Below are 24,215 nucleotides of genomic sequence, written 5' to 3' on the forward strand. Positions count from 1 at the left end.
GAGTGAGACAGGGAAGAATTATGACAGATGCACTTGAAGACCACCAAGGAACCGTTAGCATTGGTGGCAGAACAATCACAAAACTATGTTTTGCTGATGATACAGATGGACTCGCAGGCTCAAAACAAGAAATGGAGAACCTGGGTTAGCAACTAGACAGATCTTTTTTTTTTTTTTTTTTTTTCCATGGGAGTCACCACTTATCAAGGCCCGGAGGCTGCTTGAGGATAAGGGTTATTGCATGTACAGTAATCATAGGGATAATATCGTAGTAATCATTAGTAATGGAGATTTGATAAATTCGATTATTTAAACATGGGTGGCTAATTAAATATAACCTCTATTCAACAAGGGTAACTATATTCTCGTTTTTATGTACAACATTTCTAAATGATATTATAAACAGCAAAATTTTTTTTTTTTTTTGGGGGGGGGGTCTTTAAATTTCTTTCATGGACTGCTACATCTAGAGGATGGAAACTTTGGGTTAATTGATCTTTTTTTTTTTCTATGTACAGGAAGTCTGTAAAATCTGGACATATAAGCAATAAAAGAAATCAATTGGAATTTACTTACTTCTTTCTTTGAAAAGATGTTGCACAAGGCCGGAAATTGAGAAAAAACTAATTCCTCATGAGGGCATTCCAGTTGAATGCAAAAATAGCTTAGAATGCCTTAGTCATAATTTTATGGTACAAACTGCAGACAATCAACCATAAACTCCCCCACGAAGGAGATTGTAATACCTGGGAGGGTATACCTCCAAGATATAAGCCGAAGCATATGTTATTCCGCAAAAGGATCTGATAACTCAAGTTAACCAGTTGCTAGAATGATGCTAAGGCTGGTGTAACAACTGACAAATATTTTTTTTTTTTTACACAGGAATCACAACTTATCTAGGCCCGGAGGATAAGGGTTAATGGGTATACATTAGTCAATGTGATTATAGCGTAGTAAACATAAGTAGTGGCAATTTTGTAAATTGGATTACTTAGGGGGACGGTTCATCAAGAACTTGTTTACATTGGACTTGGAGACAATCAGATTGTAGTCAACTGGAAAGCAGGCAATCGGAAGAGAGTTCCACAGGTGAGCAGTTCTAAGAAAGAAGCTTTGTTCATGGAATCTGCATTTAGGTTTAGGCACAGATAAAGAGTTTGGGAAATTTAATTATCTTATGTGTTCAGATTTTATGGACAACCTGTATACTTTTATTATAGCAAAGGAAGGGCTAGTCACAACATCGTAATGTATTGGAAAAAACAACCTTTTATATAAAGAACAGCTTATTTTGCGTTCTGACATTTTTCTAATTGCTGGAAACCATTTTGTATCCGAGATTTATCCATTTACTAACTGTATATATCAGGCATTTCTAGGTTGAAACATATTGGTTGGCAGAGAGTTAAGTCTCATACTATATAAGATACATTGAATATCTTAATTTCTTACAATTTTCCTGAAAGTGGATCACATGTTGGATTTATGGAAGTATAAAATACATCAATTTTCGTCTATGAAAATTAAACAGGAAATAGTTTAAACAGGAAATAACTCTCACAGCTTAAATAAATAAAATTCTGTTTTTAAAGGCAACTGGTATAGTCTGATAATAATCGAAAATAAATTAAATATAAATTAACTTAAAAATAAATTAACTAAATCAACTTTAAAGAATATTTCTAAATATAACAATGGCAACAATTTCAATACCACAAACAATAACATGGAGCTAATTATTAAAATAGATCTTCGTTAATGCAATATGCAAATGATGTTATTCCTTGAATGTAAATTTCCTTTGAATGCATAGTACATATAGAAATCATGTTGCAATATAAATATGTAAATAAGTCCGTTTTCAGTTTGAAAATGAATTTGTGAAACACTGTACCTTTTGTACATATTAATTAAATTGTGAACAGATGGACAGGAATACGACTTTATTATAATACAAGATTCAAGCAACAAGGACGCCTGGACAGTCCAAAGTTTTTTTTATAATTATTAAGATACTCCAGATTGTAACATGTTAAATGTTTGCTTGTTGGATTCAAAACAATATTTTTATTTAGATTTGTTAATTCCAGATTTGATTTACTGAAAAAGTTGTTCTTGTAGATGCCATATGTTTAAAAAAATAGTTGCAGTAAATGTGGTAGCATCCCTCGCAAATCTAGCTGTTGGATAATTAACCACTTTATCTGCTTCCACAACAGCGTCGATGGATTTGTATTTGACTATCTAACTTGGAATTTTACATTGAATAATAGCGTTAAGTTTATGGACGTCTTTGTATTGAGCTGCAAGAATAGCTCGTTCACTCAGTCAAGTGGAATTCGTATAATTAATTTGTATATCTGGAAAAAAACTTTTTAACCAACTCTTCATTTGATGTAATAAAATTACAGAAGTTAAGAGTCAAATAATTTCGCTCTTAACTCGGATCAACCGGCACTTTTCCTTACCCAATTTCAAGTGATGCAAACATTTATGTGCGGATCAGGCAGTCTGCAACTGGATATGCATATTTTGAGTTAAGTTTAATGTCTTCACATGCCATCGAAAAGTAGACTATTTGGAGCAAGCATTTATTTCATCTGCTGGTGTTTGAAGAATTGCAGGTCACATTTGTCTGAAACATCGTGTGGCAGTGCTACCAAATCAGAATGTTTGAAGCTTCCTGACCTAAAGGTCCTGGATATGACCTTAAACTATATCCAATCGTGAGGCCCCAACTTGCGGGCTTTGGGGAGTGTGGAGCCACCTCTTAATTGCCATTGCTCCCAGATCCACTCTGACCTGGAGTGGTAGTATCTGTTAGGGTCTCTGGTGCTACCAGATCAGGCTGTCTATTGGCTTCCTGAGACGAAATGTACCTACATTGATGTTCCTTTTTGTTTTTCTATTCTCTTTTGTAAAACTTAATTGTGTTTTACAAAACCAAAAACAAAAACAGCCCCCTTCCCTTCCCTCCTCGCTTTTTTTCTTCTTCCCCTACTTCCTAACCAGCGCTGTCGGTGGGGCATTAGAATACACCGACTGCCCCTCTGCAGAGAGTAAAAGTCTCTCAATGGGGCCACCTGTTGACCGTGGGTGGCAACCTGTAATGCCTAAGGATGGGATCCTGGTGGTTGAGCAGATCATGTTACAGGGCCCTAGTAGGACATGAGGTGCAACACGCCACTTTGGCCCTTACTTGGGTTAAGACAGGTGGTTGGATAGGCCCGATCCAATCAATCAGTTGGGCATGACTAGCACTAAATCAAGACAAACACAACAAGAAAATACGCTCACGCTCCCCAAATTAAGCAAAAAACTGATTTGGTAAGTGGTGACTGGAGGGTCAATCAACTTGCTGAAGAATGGATAAAACACGGCTGGAAAACCAACATCTTTTCTAGAAAAGAGGCCATTAGAAAGGACGAAGGAAACACGGGTGCTTGAGTCCATCAGCAGGAAGAGTATACTTCTCCTGTATCCTTGTTGTGTTGGGGCGAATGGGTTTCCCCCTCAACACTTCCTAAATAGGGCTCCGAGGCGGGTGGGGAGCAGGAGAAATAAAAAATTAAAAATATTTAAATGGCAAATAAAAAGCCTTAAAAAAGAGACCATTGTGAAGTTTCAGACAAATCTAGTTCAGATTCAGAAACAGAATCACAACACCAAAATCTAGTTTAAAATCTACCTTATTTCATAATTATTGAAACAATTGAAAGAGAACCGATAACAAAAGTGTCCCCCTTCAAAATAGAGAACATTTTCTCAAGTATCAAACCAAAAATGGCCAAAAAACTAAATAACGACACACTACTAGTGGAAGTAGAAAGCCAAAAGCATATCACAGAAATCTTTAAATGGAGACTTTTTAATGACCAAGAAGTAAAAATCTATCCTCACAAAACGTTGAATACTAGTAAAGAAGTAGTCAGGAGTTCAGAACTATCACTGTGCTCCTTGGAAGAAATTAAAATTAACCTAAAAATCAAAATGTTACTGATGTAAAAAGGATCTAAATTAAAAATATGGTGAAACCATCGATACAAACTCCTATATTCTAACCTTTAATACCCATCAAATCCCAAGTAACATCAAAATAGGATATGAAAAAATAAATATAGAACCGTACATACCAAACCCTCTCAGATGCTACAATTGTCAAAGGTACGGACACCATTGAGACCGGTGCACATGCTCTCCAGTATGCATGAGATGTGGAGAAAACGAGACCCACACAGATTGCTCAAAAAAGCCAAAATGTATTAACTGCCAAAAAGGCCATAGTGCAAATTCAAAAGAATCTTACAAATGGAAGAAAGAAAAAGAAATTATTAAAATAAAATATACAAAAAATATAACCTTCCAAAAAGCTCGTAACCTAGCTGGAAATATAAAATACTCAGAAATAACAAAAAAAAAAACATACAGCATACCACTGGACCAAATAACCAAACAACAAAAGCAAACCTATTAAACATCAAACCAGAAGACATTATGAAATTACTCAATGAAGTAAGGGAACTAATGGAAGAATTCAAAAAAGCTATAAAACAAATAAACAATGAAAATAAAGATTACAAAACTGAACAAAACTCAACCCAAAAGACCCACAAAACCCCAAAGCGCTACAACACCCACAGAAACAACTCCTCTCACTGAAAAAAAAAAAACAAACAAAAAAAAAATAGACACCAAAAAGTGCCCATGAAGGAAAAGGAAACAAACCACCAACCAACAAAGAAGCTAAAACCAAAATAAACAGACCATGTTCATCTTCCAGACCAAGAGACTCCATCCAAAACAGATTTGAGGAAATGGACACGGAAGATCGAAGATCAGACACCAACAACTAACAAAAGTCAAAAACAAATACATAAAATCTAATCATAACCCAAAAAATCATCCAATGGAACTGCCAGGGCCTAAAACCCAACATAAATGACTTATTACTTCTTATTACTTCAACCAGCCATCATATGTCTCCAAGAAACCTTTTTAAAAGCTGAAGATAAAATAAATATAAAAAACTACAAATAATACAATCACATCCACAATACCCAACAGAGCGCCTCGTGAGAAGTATCTATACTTATTAGACATAATATCCCACAAAGCAAAATAGATCTAAACACTAATATTCAAGCCATTGCTGCAGCAGCCACACTACACAGAACTATAAATATCTGCACTATTTACATCCCACCTCAGGATCCAATAAACGAAGCTGAACAAAATAATAAATCAGTTACCCAAACCCCTTTTTACTGTTAGGTGATTTCAATAGTCACAACGATATATGGGGATCTGCATACTTGGATAAGAAAGGGAAGAATCTTGAAAAAATTATTAACGACAATGACTTGTGTATATTAAACAAAAAATCCAACACATACCTTCATCCCGCTTCAGGCACCTACTCAGCATTAGATTTATCTTTGTGTGACCCTACTATCCTCATGGACTATGACTGGAAGGTTCTAGAAGATTCATGGGGTACCGACCATTTTCCAGTGATTTTAACAAATCATAAAGAAACAAAAACCATCTCTCCCAATGGAAAATAAAAAAAGCAAATTGGGAGGAATATAAAAAAAATGCCAACAAAAACTCTCAGAGGAGGAAAACCCAAATAAATCCATAGAATACTTCTCTAAAACTTTACTAGCCATTGCACATGAATGCATACCTAAAAGTAGCAGAACAAACAAACAACAAAGACCCTGGTTTAACAACGAATGCCAAAAAGCAACTTGCCAATGTAAAGCTGCCTTATGAAAATTCAACTCCCAACCAACAAAATACAATTTAAACCTTTTTAAGCAAAAAAGAGCAGTGGCTCGTAAAGTTATTAGAGAAGCAAAAAGAACATCATGGAAAGAATATATAAATAAAATAAACTCGAATACAAACCCCAAACAAGTGTGGGACATGGTAAGGAAAATTTTGGGTAAAAACTCACCCTCCCCTTTAAATCATCTCGTACAAAACAACATCAAAATAACGGAGACAAAAAATATTGCGAATCTTCTTACTACAAAAACAATTCCTCCAGCAAAAATTACAGCCAATCCTTCCAAAAGACAAAACAAGATACAGAAAAAAAGATAAATAAATTAAATTTCAACTCAAACAACAAAGAAGAATACAACTATCCTTTTACTAAAAATGAACTCTTACAAGCCATAAACGACGCACATAATACAGCTACTGGTGTAGATGAGATACATTATGAGTTTCTGAAACAACTTCCTTCCAAATCTATAACACATTTTTTAAACACGCTCAACAAAATATGGTTCAAGGGAAAACTACCCAATGGCTGGAAACATGCTATCGTGATCCCCATCCCTAAACCAGAGAAAGACAATTCAGATCCATAAAATTTCAAACCAATTGCATTGACAAGTTGTCTCTGCAAAACTTTTGAAAGAATGATAAATAAACGACTGAATTGGTATCTGGAAACGAACAACTCAATTGCCAACCTACAAAGTGGTTTTAGAAACAAAAGAGGAACAATGGACAACATAGTCCAATTGGAGACCTTTATCAAAGAAGCATTCATTAAAAAAGAATATGCAATAGCTATCTTTTTTGATTTAGAAAAGGCATATGATACAACATGGCGGCAAGGTATAATAAAAGACCTTTACAAGCTTGGATTAAAGGGCAGACTACCCACACTGATAAAAGATTTTCTATCTGATAGAAGTTTTAAAGTAATAATCGGACCCACCCTATCAAACACAAAAATACAGGAAGGAGGAGTCCCACAAGGATGCATTTTATCAGTTATGCTATTTAATATAAAAATTAATAATATTGTAAATTGTCTGAACAACGAGATAAATGGCTCCTTATATGTGGATGACCTTGTAATCTGCCATAAATCCAAAACTATTCATACTTCAGAACACAAACTACAAATGTGCATAAACAAACTAACACAATGGACGACAGAAAATGGCTTTAAATTTTCAACAACCAAAACTGTCCATTTCTGTAATCATAGAAAAATGCACAATGACCCTATTCTCAACCTAAAAGGATCAAAAATCGAAATAGCTGATCAACATAAATTTTTGGGACTTATTTTTGATAAAAAAAAACTCTCCTTCATCCTTCACTTCAAATATTTAAAACAAAAATGTTTCAAGACTCTACAACTATTAAGGGTTATAGCAAATACTGAGTGGGGATCAGACTGCTCATCACTTTTAAAATTATATAGAACTCTGATAAGAACCAAACTAGATAATGGAAGCTTTATATATTGTTTAACCAGAAAAAGGTACCTTAAAACTCTAGATTCTATCCATCACACAGGATTAAGACTTGCCCTGGGCGCATTCAAAACCTCTCCGATAGAAAGCTTATATGCTGAAGCCTATGAACTGCCACTAAAATTGAGACATGAAAAATTAGGCTTACAATATTTTCTAAAACTAAAATCAAACCCCAAAAATTCTGCTTATCAATGCACCTTCAATCCCAACTACACACATCTATTCAAACAAAAAGAAAATGCAATGAAACCCTTTGGTCTCTACATGGAAGAAAGAATCAAACCACTTACAGACAACTCAATAGATCAAACCAGCATCCACGAGGAAAATCTCCCAGAACTCCCACCCTGGCTGTTAAATCAACCTAAAGTAATACTAGACCTGACAATATATCCTAAATCCAATACTCACCCTGCAGACTATAGAGAAAAACTAAACAACATTCTGGATACTTACCCAAGTTGGACACACATTTACACGGCTCCAAAAATCAAAACAAAGTGGGATGTGCCGCTATTTTAGAAAACACTATTCAGCAGAAAAAGTTACCAAATAACTCCTCTATCTATAGTGCAGAAACTACAGCCATAAACCTGGCTCTAGATATTATCACCAACCAAAACTCCAAAAAATTTATAATATTTGTAGACTCAAAGGGTTGATATGCAGTCAAAAAATAACAAACTAGACTTCAAGTGTTTTGTAAAAAAAAATTGTTTCTTATTGATCCCCCGAAAAAAAGGAGTTTGGGCCTGTAAATTCACCTTTGTCCGTTTATCTGTATTTCTCAATAACTACGCCTTGGAATTTAAAAAAATTTTGCACAAACATTAAATATGAGTAAAAAAGTAACAGAATGGATTTTCTGAGTAAACTCTGGTTGTCCCCCTAGGTGTGCTTTTTGGGTTAAAATGGCTAAAACTGACACTTTTGTGCTTATTAAAAAAAAATTGATGGCTTGGTTTTTTATAAAACTTTCTGAAAAGTTGTAACTAACTGATTTCTATATAATTTTGTTTGTCTATACTTTACAATAACTTTTGGGCGTGCTCCAGGGGCTCTTTTAGGGCTAATAAAAACACTCCATTTTGGGGACTATTTTATGATATCTGCCCAAAATTTTCTGTGTATGTCTATTTAGCAATTTTGCATGGTGCTGAACTGAAATTTAAATATGTTAAGGCCTTGGGAATTTTTGGGACTAAATGGGTTCAGGGAATGATGGACTTCCTCATCTCTTTTTTGGCATGGTGCAGAACTCAAATTTACATATGTTAAGGCCTAAAACTGTACCGTTTGTTCATTTTCACCAAAATTTGATGTCTCGTGGGGATTTCGGGGGCTAAATGGGGTGGGGGTGGGGGCAGTGCTGAACTTAGTCATTTTTTTTATGCCTCGTTCACTGTGCGCTCATTGGGAGACCATGCATGCTTCACTTATTTCTAATCCTAAATTTAAATTTAATTCTAACTTTAACTTTATATGAAATTTCTATGAGATTGATATGCAACTTTTTTCTATAATTGACTTACTTTCATTAAGGTTTTATTTTTGAAAGGTATGTAATACCAAACTTTTTGAATTCTAATTTCATGCTATCCTTCCTTCCAGGCAACATTGGGTAGTACTGTTAGTTAATAATAATAATAATAACATTAATATTAATAACTACATCAATGATTATAATCACATTTCTTTTCATAGGTTTATAACAACATTACGTGGTCATGTATCGAGAGTCTATCAAGTGGCTTGGTCAGCCGATAGCCGCCTTCTCTGCAGTAGTAGTGCTGATTCTACCTTAAAACTCTGGGATATGCAAACAAAGAAACTTATGTTCGACCTTCCAGGACATGCAGATGAGGTAAGTGTTATTTTATCAATCTCATTTTGAGGCTTATTTGACTACTATTCGACTCATGGTTTTTATATTTTGCAATGTTTTGACCACCATTATATCACACATATGTCAGATGCATCTGTTTGAACTTGGAAACCTAATAGTCAAACGTATGAAATTTTACACTGAACCCTTTATTTAATTCATAGGCGTAGATTGGGCATGTGGTGTAATAGGTCCAAGCATTGGTTCAAACTGACAGTCTTCTATGGTTGAAGGTTCAATTCTTACTATAGGCAGTAATAAATAAAATTATTACCAAATTAACATCTCTACCCCAGTCATGGTTGAAAGGATGCGGACAATCTACTTTTGGATAAAGTAAAGGGTTTAGTTTGAAATTCTGTGCAGGTTCCCAAGTTCAAAAAAATGCATGTGAAGAAGATTGGAGTTAACATTGGATAAAACATTGTAAAACATCTTGTTAGATGAGAATAGTAGTCCAAATATTACAAATTATCAATCCTCATCTAAAAAATTCTGAGGCATAATCTCTGATTTTGTTTCAACATAAATCGATTATGTAAATCTCATTTTAGTATCAATTTAATGTTAATGCCAATCAAGTTAATTATTTTAACATTAACATCAATGTCATTTTTTGTAATGGAGATTTGATGATTGTCTTTAACCAAACTATGTCAAAAGTGAAGATTTTATTTCTGTTATGAGTTAAATTTACAAAAAATTTTTATTTCAATTCAAAATATTTTTTATGGAAAGTTCTTTTACATTTTTGACTTTATCAAATTTCTATTATATTTATTTTATTTATATATAATGACACTTTGTCCCGTGTGTGAGTTCAATTTCTGTGGACTCAGAAACAGACCAAATTATGTGAATTTTCATATTTTATGTGTCTGGCAGTGTTTTTAAATAGGTTTTATATTGGAATGTTCCCGAAAATTTGATAATCGAAAAAATTTGATGAAAGGAGGAACAGTCCAATTTTGACCTAAGTTGACACTCTGATACAGCTTAAAATCACAAGTGCATTTTCGATGTCTTAAAACTGCACAAACAGAAGTGCATGGTGTATAAAATCAACAGTAGGTTCTTTGATAAGACGGGGTTGCATTTAAAATGAATGTTTCTGTTCAGAGCACAATTGAAGCATGCTATTTAACTTTGGCATTTTCAACTTTAATGCAAGCCTTTATATAAAAGTAAATTTTATAAAATCAAGTATAGGTTCCCTACAGTGCAATATAGATTACAATCTCCTGTGGACTAAGTCATTGCAGGGTGCATGTAAAACTTGCTCCCAGTGCATCGCGATGGATCCCTGACTATAGCAAGTAATCAATCGATTTGATTGAAGAATGGACAATTTCACCAATTTTGATGACAATAAAAGTATTAGAAGTAAAGAACATTAGTTGATCCTAACTCAATCCTAACAAAGTCGGGTCTCTCTGCTAGTTTATGGTTAGGATTGATATTTAATCAAAATAAATAAAACTTACATTTATTGCTTTTATTCATTTTTCTTTTTATTAAATTTTGTAACAATTTTACTTTAATCCGCTATTCATTTACATTTTTTTTTTTTTGGTACTCTAGTAATTATGCCTAAGGATTTTAATTGTTTTTTTTTTTTGTTAATTGAATCATTCATTACTTTTATTAATTCACACTATTTTTTGTATCCCTTCTAATTTTAATGCTAAATTCAAATTTCCATTTATTCATTCACAAGATTGAATACAATATTAGGAGGAAAGACTCATTGTAGCCAGTCAAGATCCGTGCTTACTCACAAATGGATTAAAAGAATGGCTGGCCTACAAGCAAATGGCAACGCAGGTTTTGCCACTCAGCAATTCAGAGCCCAAGCCACCTAATGTCTGCGTGCCCAATCTTATTGGCAGATGGCCTTTACACTGCCCATCACAACATATTGGAAGATCTGTAGAGAGATGCAACTTGACAGATCGACAACCATCTGAGCACATGAGCCACCACAGATAACATCAAACGGAAAAGTGACAGTGTTCTATGACAAAGACCTACAGGTGGGCAGATACATAAAAGACGAGACCATCAAACCAGACATTGTAATATAGAACAAGCCACAAAAATCTGCACTCATCATCGATGTCACAGTCCCAAATGGTTTCGGCCTTAACAGAGCTGAACGGAAAAAGATAACAAAATATCAGGACCTAAAAAAATGATCTAAAACGACATGGTCTCTGAAAGAAATAAACATTATGCCGGGTGGCTTAATAAAAAAGAATTTTCAGAAATATCTAGAAACAATCCCTAGAAGACCAAGCTGTAATGAAATACAAATAGCAGCTATAAAGGGAACAGCGTCTATTCTCAAAAGAGCCTTCGAATATAAATTTAAATCATAATGGAATCAAGTGTTACTGAACTAAAATAAATTTTAATAGAAATATTCTTGCAATGACTTTTGCATTCCTTGCAAATTTCATTTCTTTCTGACACAACTGATGAAATACATTTATATCTGATCTACCTCCGCATTCCATGTTCAAAAAGGATGTGTCATCTATGGTATCAGACCTGACCAAATGGTTAATTGTAGGCATAGACCGATTCATACCATCCAAAAAATTCCAACAAAAATCTAATAGCCAGCCATGGTTCTCCCTAGAATGTGCTGCTGCCATCGCGCGCAGAAATCACTTTTTCCATAGCTACCAACATAATAGATTTACTGAGACTAAAGCTGCTTTCAGAAACTGCCAGCAACCACTATAAAAGAGTAATGAAAAATGCAAGAGAGCTATATGCTCAGTCCATTAAATCTAAAGTAGCTGAGCAGCGACTTGGTTCTCACCAGTTTTGGCAAATAGCAAACAGGATCCTGAACAGAAGCGTGCGTTCTATCCCAACCATCATCAATGGATCTGAGGTCATCTCGTCAGCATCAGACAAGGCCAGATTATTTGCCAAGAACTTTGCAGCTAATTCTACCCTATACGGCGAAGGCCATCAACTCTCCATATTTCCTCCTATAACACAGAACACGCTAGGTAACATACAAATATCTGTGCATGATGTCACCAAGCTAATCAAGAACCTTGATTTCTGTAAAGCAACTGGCTCTGACCGCATTCCAATTATAGCGTTGAAAAAGCTTCAACCAGAACTTGCCCCCATACTTACAAAACTATTTAAGCGTTGCCTTAAGGAGAAATGCTTCCCAACACCCTGGAAAACCTCATCAGTATGCCCTGTGTTTAAGAACTCAGGTGATAAGTCATCTCCCTCTAAGTACAGACCAATAAGTCTCCTGTGTGTCATGAGTAAGATGCTGGAATCCATATTAAATAAAGAAGTATTCAACCACCTCAGCAGAAATAACCTTCTTAGTGACATGCAATATGGTTTCTGTTCTGCTAGATCATCAGCAGATGTGCTAACAGTTATATCTCATAGGATTAGTGAATCTCTTGACAAAGGCTTCCTTTCTAGGGCAATTGCTCTTGACATATCAAAGGCCTTCGATAAGGTATGCCACAAAGGCCTACTTCACAAGATTTCCAGCTACGTTATAACTGGAAATGTTTTCTCAATTATAAAATCATTTCTCTCTGATAGGCTCATAAGAGTAGTGGTTGATGGGCAGAAATCAGAGGCCCACAGTATTAATACTGGAGTCCCTCAGGGGTCCATCCTGGCCCCAACTCTCTTCCTGATCTACATCAATGATCTCCCAAAACATACTTAAATCATTCGTTGACATCTATGCTGATGACACGACTATCTATGGCAACACATCAAAGGCTGTAAATGACAAAGTTCTCTCTGATTCTCTCTCCTTTGATCATGAGCACGTGGTACAGTGGGGAAAGAGGTGGCTGGTTACTTTTAATGCATCTAAACCCAAGCTCCTATCATCATCAACGGTCTGATCCCCATCTGGCATCAATTGAAATGGATGGCTCTCGTCTTGGGGAAGCTACATGTTTTGATAAGCTTCTGGGGTTGACCTTTACTCCTGATCTGAAATGAAACATGTAAATCAAGTCTGTTGCCAAGGTCATTGGAAAAATGGGGGATCCTTCTACCACTCCAGTAGATATCTCACTGCTGATGCAATTCTCTATCTATATAAAAGCCAAGTACGTCCAAGGATGGAGTACTGCTGCCACATCTTGGCAAGAGCTGCTAAAAACAGCCTATCCTGGCTTGACAGAGTACAAAATAGACTTCATGTCTGATGCTCTTTTCTCTTCCCTGCAACCTCTGTCCCACAGAAGAGACGTTGCGAGCATGTCTTCGTTTTATCGTTATTTCCATGGCAAGTGCTCGTCTGAGCTCCAATCTCTGGTCCCCCCCTCGCCAATTTTGCACGAAAAACACCCATCTAGCTGAAACCACTATCAATAATTTTCCCCACTCTTTATCTTTGTCTAAATCAAAATGTAGATTCCATGAACAAAGCTTCTTTCTTAGAAGTGCAGGCCTGTGAAACTTTCTTCCGTTGGCCAGTTTCCCATCTGACTACAACTTGGATGTCTTCAAAGCTACAATAATATCAGAGCGTCTCCATTTACACTGAACATCTACAGAAAGCCAACATCAATATATTACATATCAATAAGTCCACTAGTATTTACTATAACAATGTATATAGTCCTTACAATTAACCTCACCCCATCTCTGCTTTGCAAGTGAACTCATATAACTTCTGTTTGCTTTTTCTTTTCCTTTTTTTTTCTCTTTTTTTTTGTTTACTGTTTTGTTTGTTTTTTTTTTCTTTTTTGCAAGTACACTTATCATTCTTGTGTTTTTCTTTTTTTCTTTTTTTTTCATTTTTCGTTAAACTTTTCCTTTTTCTCTTTTCTTTTTGTTTTCTTCGTTTTTTTGCCCCGTTTTTCCACAGCACATGAAGCATTTTACAGTAAAATTTTACATTGAATATTAAATCAGAATATATTTTCTTTCTGATAGCAGTACATAGGTTCTAACTGAAAAGAAAATGAATATTAAAAAAATAACTTCTTTGTTTCTTTGTCATTGTTCACTTGGTAAATTAATATTCACCAGGTATATGCCCTTGACTGGAGTCCAGATGGACAACGAGTTGTTAGTGGAGGAAAGGACAAAGTGTTAAAAATGTAAGTAACTGCTTTTTTTTTTTTGGCACACACATTTTTAAATCTGATTTGAGAAAAGATTTCAAATCCTTAAAAAAATAAATGATAATTGATGTTCAAACTGAAATATGAGAGTTCTATTTTACTTATTAGACATAAGAAAATAGTTCTAAAAATATATTAGACTCTCTAGATTTTAACTGTTCATCTAGTACATATATACATATCATGAATATATATATATATATATATATATAAGAATTACAATTAAATTTACCAAAATTTTTTTCCCTTTTTCTTCCCTGATCTTTCTTATTTATATTTATGTCTCGACAGCAGTGATAAAAGCATATCTTATTTTTCTTTTATTAATATTATTAAAATTTTTCCCCTTTTCCCTTGTACATATTTGTGAATTATTCCATGGATTCGGCCTTTGGATTATTTTGGACCATCTTCCAATTACGGGATTTCCTTGGATTTTACTTGTGCAAATGGAAATTCAATTAACTTTCTTGAAGTAATATTTTTGGATTTTACCGTCATTGGATTATTTATCTTTCACCAGACCATCCGTTCATGTGTAATCACCTTTTTCTTCACCATATTCCCTCTGCTTCACTTTTTTGTTATCAAGTAAGATCTTTGACTTACTTGTTGTTTCATCAAATACTTTTGTATGCAAAATCCGATCCTGCATTTTGCTAATTCCTACCCTCTGATGAGAAGGAAAGTATTTCTTTGAAACTCCGCAGATTAAGGACTATCCACTTATCAAGTGTTTCCTTTTCAGATTAAATATGTTTTTAACTCTTTTTCAAAGTGTTTTTTAACATGTTTTATTAACTGTTTGCTCCTATATATATATATATATATATATATATATAATAATTGGTATATATATTAATAATTGATAAAATATAATTATCCACTAAATATTGAATCTGAAATGGACTCCTAATCATGATGTCATCAAAAATAGTTCTGTCATAATAACCATTATTTTTCATTGAGCAAAACCAAAATCTTTTATTATGAAGGATTTTTTATTTATTATTCTAGCTAATCAATTTCCGATACTATAAAATAGAATTGAATAATTACAGACACAAATTCAATGAAACATTTTAACGCGAATTTAAAAAGTACACAGTTATTTACATTTTATCATCATTTATAATCATGAATTCCTTCTCAAAATATCCTGCACTAGGCCTGCTCTTAATCTAAGCCAACAATTTATTTCGATATACTAGGTCATTCTATTAACAAAACAAATGGATCTATTAAGAGATTTTTGGCAGTTTGCTAAAAAAGGGAATTATTTCTCCAGAAAATCAAAATTTTATATTTTACATTGAAGAATATCAGAAACATACTCCAAATCAAATGGAATTTGATTAAAATACAAAATAGGTAGACAGGAAGAAAAGATGGTCTGTTATATAATAGAAAATTGTAATTCTAGGTGTTTGCATGTGTGTTCAACTAAAAGTCAGAAATGACACAAAGTACACTTACAAACCTTACATCAGTGGATTCGCTATGTCCTTGATTTGATTATGAACAAAATACTGTAATATTCATTTTCTTGGAGCATCGTGGACAAAAGAAATGCATGAGAAGTCAAACATTTTTTTTTTACTAATAGTTGTTTCTTTCCCATGATTTTTTCTATTGGACCAATTGACAGAGAAGAAAATAACTTTTAAAGGACAAATTTTACACATTTTAAAAAATTTTCTATATTTTTTTCCATGCAGCAATCATCCATGTTAGTATCAAATAAAAAAAAACACATTATTTATACACTAACCTAATATATATATATATATATATATATATATATATGTGTGTGTGTGTGTGGCTTCCTTCAGTCTTTGACAGACTATGGATATCCACAAAAGGGTGCCTATGCATGAAATTTTTGTGGCAAGAGTTGTGAAGGTTCAGGACGACTGGAAACAATGCCAAGATAAGCGGAAAGCACATATAACACCTAGAATTCTCAAATGGTTATCCTTCTGGTACTAACCAGGCTGAACGTTGCTTAATTTCAGTGATCTGACGAGAACTGGTGTGTCAACGTGATTGTGCCGTACAAGATCGACCGTCTATATAATGGTCCTCAGAAACTAGAATGTATGTATCTGAGCTCTAATCTATGCCCCCACCTCATCAAACTTTCACGAGAAACACTCATCTAGCTGAAAACACTATTAATAATTTCCCCCATTCTTTATCTGTACCTAAACCTAAACGTAGATTCTATGAACAAAGCTTCTTTCTTAGAACTGCACACCTGAGGAACTCTCTTCTGTTTGCCTGTTTTCCAGCTGACTACAATATGATTGTCTTCAAGTCTAACGTAAACAAGTTCTTGATGAGCCGTTCCCCTTAAGTAATCCAATTTACCAAATTTCCACTACTAACGATTACAATATTATCTCATTGACTACTGTACACTCTTTAACCCTTATCTTCGAGTGGCCTCTGGGCCTTGATATGTGGTGACTCCTATGTAAAAAAAAATATATATATATATAAATAGTGACTATATATATATATATATATATATATATATATATATATATATATATATATATATAGGCACTATTTATATAGACGATCTTCTAGTCACAGGTTGTCTATGTTCTCTGTTTTAATGGATGACTAGCGAGGGGTAAAATTGTTAAATTGTTCGACTGCAAAAACATCACAAAGATAAAATGTGTTTATCTATTGCTAAACTCAGATTTCCATTCTGATTTTGTTTGCAAAATTGTTTGAAATTTTTTATTTAAGGAAAGAATCTTTCAAGCATGTGTATACCATGTGATGATGTATGGAAGTGAAACCTTGCCAGTAAGAGTTGAGGATATGCGTTGCATGGGAATAAATAAGATAAGAATATGATACGATGGATGTGTAAGGGGAGTCTTAAAAACAGGTTAGAACGGATGAACTAAGAGAAAAATTTAATCTGGACAGTATAGAAAGATGTGTGAAAAAAACAGGAGACTTTGATGGTATGGTCACTTTGGTGGTATAAGACAATGGATAAGAGTTCTTGGGTAAGTAGATATGGAACAGTTAAGAAAGATAGCAGGTCTAGTTCGTAGGGGAAGACCAAGTAAAACATAGAAGGAACTGATAAAAATAGATTTGAGAGAATAAGGGATAAATAAAAATAAGAAAGGTTAGTTTTTTAAAGCCATGTATATACCGTATATTTTGGCATATAAGATGATCATTAAAGTTAAAAAAATCATCTTTAAAAACCAATATTTCATAAGATACTGGGTGTTAGGCTAAATAAACATGGTTTCGTGATTTAGCAGTCATCTTATACAGTTAATATATGATAAATTTATGAAAATTTGCTCCAGTTTTGTACCTTGTCTTATCTGACGGTTGCCTTATATGCTGAAATATACGAAATAGATATACCTTATTATAACTATAATAGTGTTTTTACATCCATACTAACAATTAACACGTTTGGCTTATATATTTGAGTCAACACATCACTCGTATAATAATCACTTGTTTCAACATATATAGTGGATTTTTAGGTAAATATTTGGAATCTGAATACTATACATTTGTAATATTATGATTAGATTTGTAACAAATCTATCATTCCTATCCATAAACTAATATTCTTAGCAAAGTTTAACATGTCTTAGCATTACAACCAATCCAGAAGTTATATTTCAATTAACTACTATTCCCTATTCTAATTTAATATTTGATTTTTCATCTACATCTAATTACAGAATATCGTTATATGCTCCCATTTATCGCTCTACAATTAAATACTACATTATGTGAAATATATTATCATACTTCATGGTTCATTTAAAATGTTAATTTAGTTTTATCTTGCCATCATATTTGCTATCATTATCTAAATACATCTAGCCTATTTTATTTGTTTATAAAGTCTTACCATTATTATTCAATTTATCTTCATTAGATAATTATTCTTAAATTATTATGTTATGATAGTTTAATATATTTTCTTCTAATCTGTTCTTCAAAACATGTTATATTTAAGCCGAAATGTTATTAGATCTGTGTTTATACTGCTTACTTATTACATTTAATTAAACTAGCTGTGACAATCATGCTTGAGTATGGTGTATTCCAATTCCCGCAGTCCTGGATATGACCTTAAACTATATCCAGTGGTGAGGCCCCAGCTTGCGGGCTTTGGGGAGTGTGGAGCCACTCTTTAATTGCCATTGCTCCCAGGTCCACTTTGATCCAGAGTGTAGTACCTGTTAGGGTCCCAATTATGGGTTAAATAGAAACCGACTTGAAAACAACAAATATATTCTATTAAAAAATCTTTCTTAAAAATCTTTAGATTCGGCATTAAATAACCTGAAAAGGGTTGATATACCGTAAAACAACCAACTAACCAATTCCTGCTGTAGCTATTCATTAGAATCTGAAATCATAAAAATTTATCAGACATCTAATAAGGTATATCGCAATAGCGTAAAAATGTATAGAATTTAATACTATTTATACTATATCTTATCATGATATTTTGAAATCAGTCAATACAATACATCAAAAATTCATAGCCTTTCCATTTATTTCATGTTTAATTTATTAAAATTATCATTATACTTAATTTAGATTTATTTATTTACCTAAACATTATTATTACTTTATTTTTAATTTTATTTATTTATATATTAATCTCTATAAATTAAAATTAAATTTTCATGCTTTGTACGTTAATTTAATTTAAATTAATATATGCTTCTAATCAGGTTTTAGTTGAGATAATGTATACTTAGATCTATGTAAACAGATTTGAATTACTTCCTGCCGTTTATTAAGAAGGTTTACTTTGGATATTATTATATGATGCAATTCAACATTTCAAAGGTTACACTGGCCAGTCTTATTTGGTTAGTATTTACAAGCACTTCTGAATATCAACCATTTCAATTTGTATTTTCTTAATTTCCTAATCCAATTTGCTAATGATGTTGTTTTCTTCTGATTGTTAGCACGTGGTATTTTGAAGAATGCTGTGTGATTATTAAATATATCTTTAAAGTTATAACCTGTAGCCCCAATATATGTTCTAGTTCTGTTATTATCTATTACTTCACATTTGTATACTATATTGGAAATGAGACCTTAACCTTCCATCAACAGTCCTACAGTTGCAAAGTAAATTCCCTTCAATGTTTTGATTATCTAATAATCTTCCTTCATTTGTTCCTCTATCTATTTTTAGAACATAATAGTTTTCATTATTTTATTGTTGTAGTTGAAAAAGATAATTTAACATTATTACAGCTTCTATTTCAATATCCGGATTTTAATCATGTCAAAACGCACTTTATTTCCTTTTGACTGATTGATTGTTGCTATTTCTTCTGATGAGTTAAGGGAAAAATAGATTCACTAGTTGATATAATAATTAAGTGATTGATTTTGTGCTATGAAACAGATACTATCAAGAATTGTAAGTGTCAATTGAATTAAAGGAATAAATTATAAGATGGCCAACATTATAAACTTTGGAATATAGACTTTTGTTATTCATTCACTATATTGCTCTGTAATTACATCGAGCTTTTTAAATAAGGATTGGTATATATTATAAGGAGATAAAGTAGATTTCCAGATATATGTATATATATATTTTTAGTCACCATTTATTGAGGCTTGAAGAACATTTGAAGATAAGGGTTAATGAATAGTAATCGTTAATGGTATAGCTTCAATAGAATCTGATTATTTACGGGGACAGCTCAAGAAGAACTTCTTTACATTGGATTTGATGGCTACTATGTTGTACTCAACCGGGAAGCAGGCTAGCACAACAGTCTTCCACAGGCAGGCAATTCTGGGAAAGAAGTTTTGTTCATGGAATCTGCAATTAGATTTAGGCAGAGAGAGAGTGAGGGAAACCGTATATAGTGGTTGTAGCTAGTCAAGTGGTTTTTTTGAAAGTTTAGTAAGGGGGGGGGATCACAGATTGAAGTTCAGTCAAGCACTTACCATGAAAATAATGATGGAGCAGAAACATGCTTGCAATGTCTCTTCTGTGGAAAAGGAATTGCAGGGAAGAGAAAAGGGGCAACACCTACTAGCCGGTTTTGAACTCTATCAAGCCAGGATAGGGTGCACCGAGCAGCTGCTGTGCAGATGTAGCAACAGTTTTCTATTTTAGGGCATATCTGGCTCTTATACAGATAGAGTATTACATCGGCTGTGAGATACCGTTTGAAGCGGTAGAGTGATCCAACCATTTTTCCAGCGATCTTGGCAACAGATTTGATTTATGTGTTCCATTTCAGATCAGGAATGAATGTCAGTCCTAGGAGCTTGTCAAAACATTGAGCGTCCTGAAAATGAGTGCAATTCATTTGAATTGGAGCATGATGGAGGTCAGAGCAATTATGATGAAAGGAGAGAAGTGTGGTTTTGAATGTCTTAAAATTAACCAGCCACATTTTCCCCATTGCACCACATTCTCAAGATCAAAAGAGAGAGAATCAGAAAGATCTTGGTCATTGCTGGCCTTTGAAGTGGTGCTATAGATTGTGGTGTTGTCTACATAAATGTCTATGAATGATCTAAGAATGTGATTGGGAAGATTATTGATGACGATTAGGAACAGACTTGGGCCCAGGATGGAACCTTGAGGAACGCCAGCATTAATACTATGAGTTTGTGATTTCTGCCATTGACTACTATTCTTATAAGCCTAGCAGAGAGAAATGATTTAATAATTGAAAGGATATTTCCAGCTATTTCATAGCTGGCAATCTTGTGAAGTACACCCTTATGCCATACTCTATCAAAAGCCTTTGATATGTCAATATATATATATATATATATATATATATATATATATATATATATATGATTACACTTGTGAAACTGAATTATAAAAGATGCACTTAACTCATGGATATATTTTTTTACTTTTGAAATCACAACTTTATAGTATATAAAAATCGATGGAACATTAACTCTATAATAATATATACAAAATTAAAATATCATATTTAAGCATACTTTATGACTGGGCTATGTTGGCCATCCCTGCTAATTTAGATAAATAATTTTGCAGTTTTAACTAAAGAACTACAATAATATCAGAGCGTTTTCATTTACGCTTAACATCTACAGAATGCCAACATCAATATATTACATATGCTAGTTTTAATTGATTCCCTATTAGTTTTTTTGGTTTTCTTATGGGATGATCATCTTTAGTTAACTATTATGTATAATTATATTCATGCAGATATTCTATATGATTTATACTTGGGTAATAAGGTTACACAAACCTCTTTCTATATATATATACATATATATATATATATATATATATATATATATATATATATTTATGTATGCACATATATATTTATTTTTTAAATTTTGTCTACCAAACTCCTCTCAGTTTTTGGTCTACAGGCATGAAACTTAATATATAGGGTATTTGAACCCATGTGAAACTTTATATTTTGGTATTTGCCAGGGAAAATCGATGCAAAAGTGTGAAAATGTAAAAAATTGAATTTACCAGCTGAAGGTTGAACAATAGCAGTATAAATGTGCATGCGTAACTTAATAGCTGTTGGTTTATGTTTTAATTTTTAGCCTTGCAGCAAAGATGTATTCATAGCTCAGGCATTAACAGCAAAGGAAAAAGTAAATCGTAAGCTAAACATTTTGGTTTCGATTCTCAGTGATGGAGCCAAGTCACTTTTTTAACTTGTCCAATATAATATGATAATAAATATGGAATCTGCATTAATCAAAATATCATATTTAAGCATATTTTACGACCGGGTAATGCTTAGAATAGATGAGATTGTAGGTAGAAGGTTATAAATAGCTTATAAAAGAACAACCAAGTATGCATCAAAGTCAACCGTGCTTATTGCATGTAAGGAAACAAAATTTGGTCCACTAAATAGTGCATAGCAATGTAAGGTAAAAATAGTTTAAACAAATTTTGTGATATGTGTGTATGTATATAGTCTACAGAAGCTGTGAGTAAAAAGAAAATGTGAAAATAAAGAATGCAGTTTAAATTCCTGAAAAAAAAAAAAGAAACTAAATTTAAACTATCATAGACTTAGCACCTGCATAATCCGACTTCTAAAAAGTTTATAATTACAAAAGAGAATTCAACTATATAAGGATGAAAAAATAAAATAAAAAATAAAAAAAGCCTTAACTAAAATTGTTAAATAGAAATAGGCTCAGCACTTGCATAAGCCGAGTTCTCAAAAGTCTTCAATTATAAAACAGAATTTAACTACATAAGGATGAAAAAATAAAACCTTTACTAAACCTCAGCTGCCTAATATGTAGCTGTTTAGAAGATTTAAAACCCAGGACAGCTGTTAAATACATGGCTCTCCAGTGGATAATACCACTTCTCCACTAAGAACATGTACAGTAATACAGTTAAAGAAATAAAAATTTTAAATTAAAAATATTAATAATATATATAAGTAAATTTAATAACAAGATTACAAAATCTATTCTGTGACATGTTAAATACCATATAAATGCTATGAGAATAAAAACGCATAAAAGCTTTAGTACCTTTGGTACCAGAAAGGTAAATAGATAAGAGGAAGGAAACCTAGCTATACACGCTAAGACCCCAATATATATATATATATATATATATATATATATATATATATATATATATATATATATATATATATATATAGTCTAAAGCAGCTTTGAGTAAAAAAAAATGCAAAAATAAAAATAAAGAATGCAGTTCAAATTCCCGGGAAAAAAAAAGAAACCAAATTTAAGCAATCGCAGATATATATATATATATGTATGTGTATATATGGTGGCTGTCCTCTGTTTTGAGCTGACCACCTCGTTTATTTCCTGTCCTCTGTCCCCTCTTCCACCCCCACCCCCTCAAATTGGATGTGTTCACAAGTGGTTTTTCAGGCCAGCGAAACTGCAGCAGATTTTGCCACAGAATTGGCACACCCGATCCGTTTTGCTTGCAGTGTCATTATTGGGTTACAAGACAGATTTTGCACATTTGCGCAAATGGCTTTTGAGGCCAGCAAGAGATAGACATAATTTTTTACATATGTCACAGTTATTGTGGAGACTTTGTGAACCTGGTGCTGGACCCTGTTCACCTTTGTAACTCAGTTGTTTGTAGGCACTATGTATTTATATGCATGCGTGTGTGTGTATAAAGATATATATAGTAATTTATAAAATATATATGGTGATTAAGCTACACTGAATATTCGGCGTTTCATCCACTCTAGGATTCGTCAGGCTTATGCGTGAATTCATAAGCCTGACGAATCCTAGAGTGGATGAAACGCCGAATATTCAGTGTAGCTTAATCGCCATATATATTTTATAAATTACTAACTAGCTCTACCTACGTATTGAGCACTTTTGAAGTAAATACTTAAAGTTTACGCATAAATCTATACTTTCGTATATTAATTTTATGTGAGTAAATGAAGTAGTTATATATATATATATATATATATATATATAATGTATTTATATGTATGCTAAATAAAAATTTTAATCGATTACTTATGTTCATAGGTAAAATCAAATTTTTAGCAAAGATTTTAATACTCTATTAGAACTTCCTTAAAAGACGGCAACAGGTTGAAGATCATTCCTATCAAATTTCACATACCTTGGTCTAATAGCCAAGAAAAGGTGGTTAGCAATCACACTGATAAACATTTCATATTAGTGGTTATGACTGATTTAAAAGATATTGAAGAAAGAAAACTTTTCCTAATCAGTCTTGAGATAACATTTGTGCAAATGCTTTGAATTCCTTATTTTGCAAATAATCGAATTTGGACTAGGAAAATAATTAAAAATTGGTAATGAGTTTTATCAGATTTGATTTTAGCCCAAACAACATTTGCTTTT

General features: G+C 32.9%; 1 protein-coding gene across 1 annotated transcript in view; it reads left to right on the forward strand.

The window, feature by feature from the left end:
- The window catches only part of LOC145276272 (notchless protein homolog 1-like), a 177,398-nt gene that overhangs the window by 84,242 nt on the left and 68,941 nt on the right, over positions 1-24,215 (forward strand). The window contains exons 12-13 of the mRNA XM_080127711.1: positions 8,994-9,153; positions 14,218-14,288. Coding sequence (XP_079983837.1) covers positions 8,994-9,153; positions 14,218-14,288 — 231 coding nt within the window. The remainder of the gene's footprint in view (positions 1-8,993; positions 9,154-14,217; positions 14,289-24,215) is intronic.

The sequence above is a fragment of the Euprymna scolopes genome, chromosome 1 (genome assembly GCF_053919585.1).
Source record: "Euprymna scolopes isolate OS-2025 chromosome 1, ASM5391958v1, whole genome shotgun sequence".
Classification (NCBI taxonomy): domain Eukaryota; kingdom Metazoa; phylum Mollusca; class Cephalopoda; order Sepiida; family Sepiolidae; genus Euprymna; species Euprymna scolopes.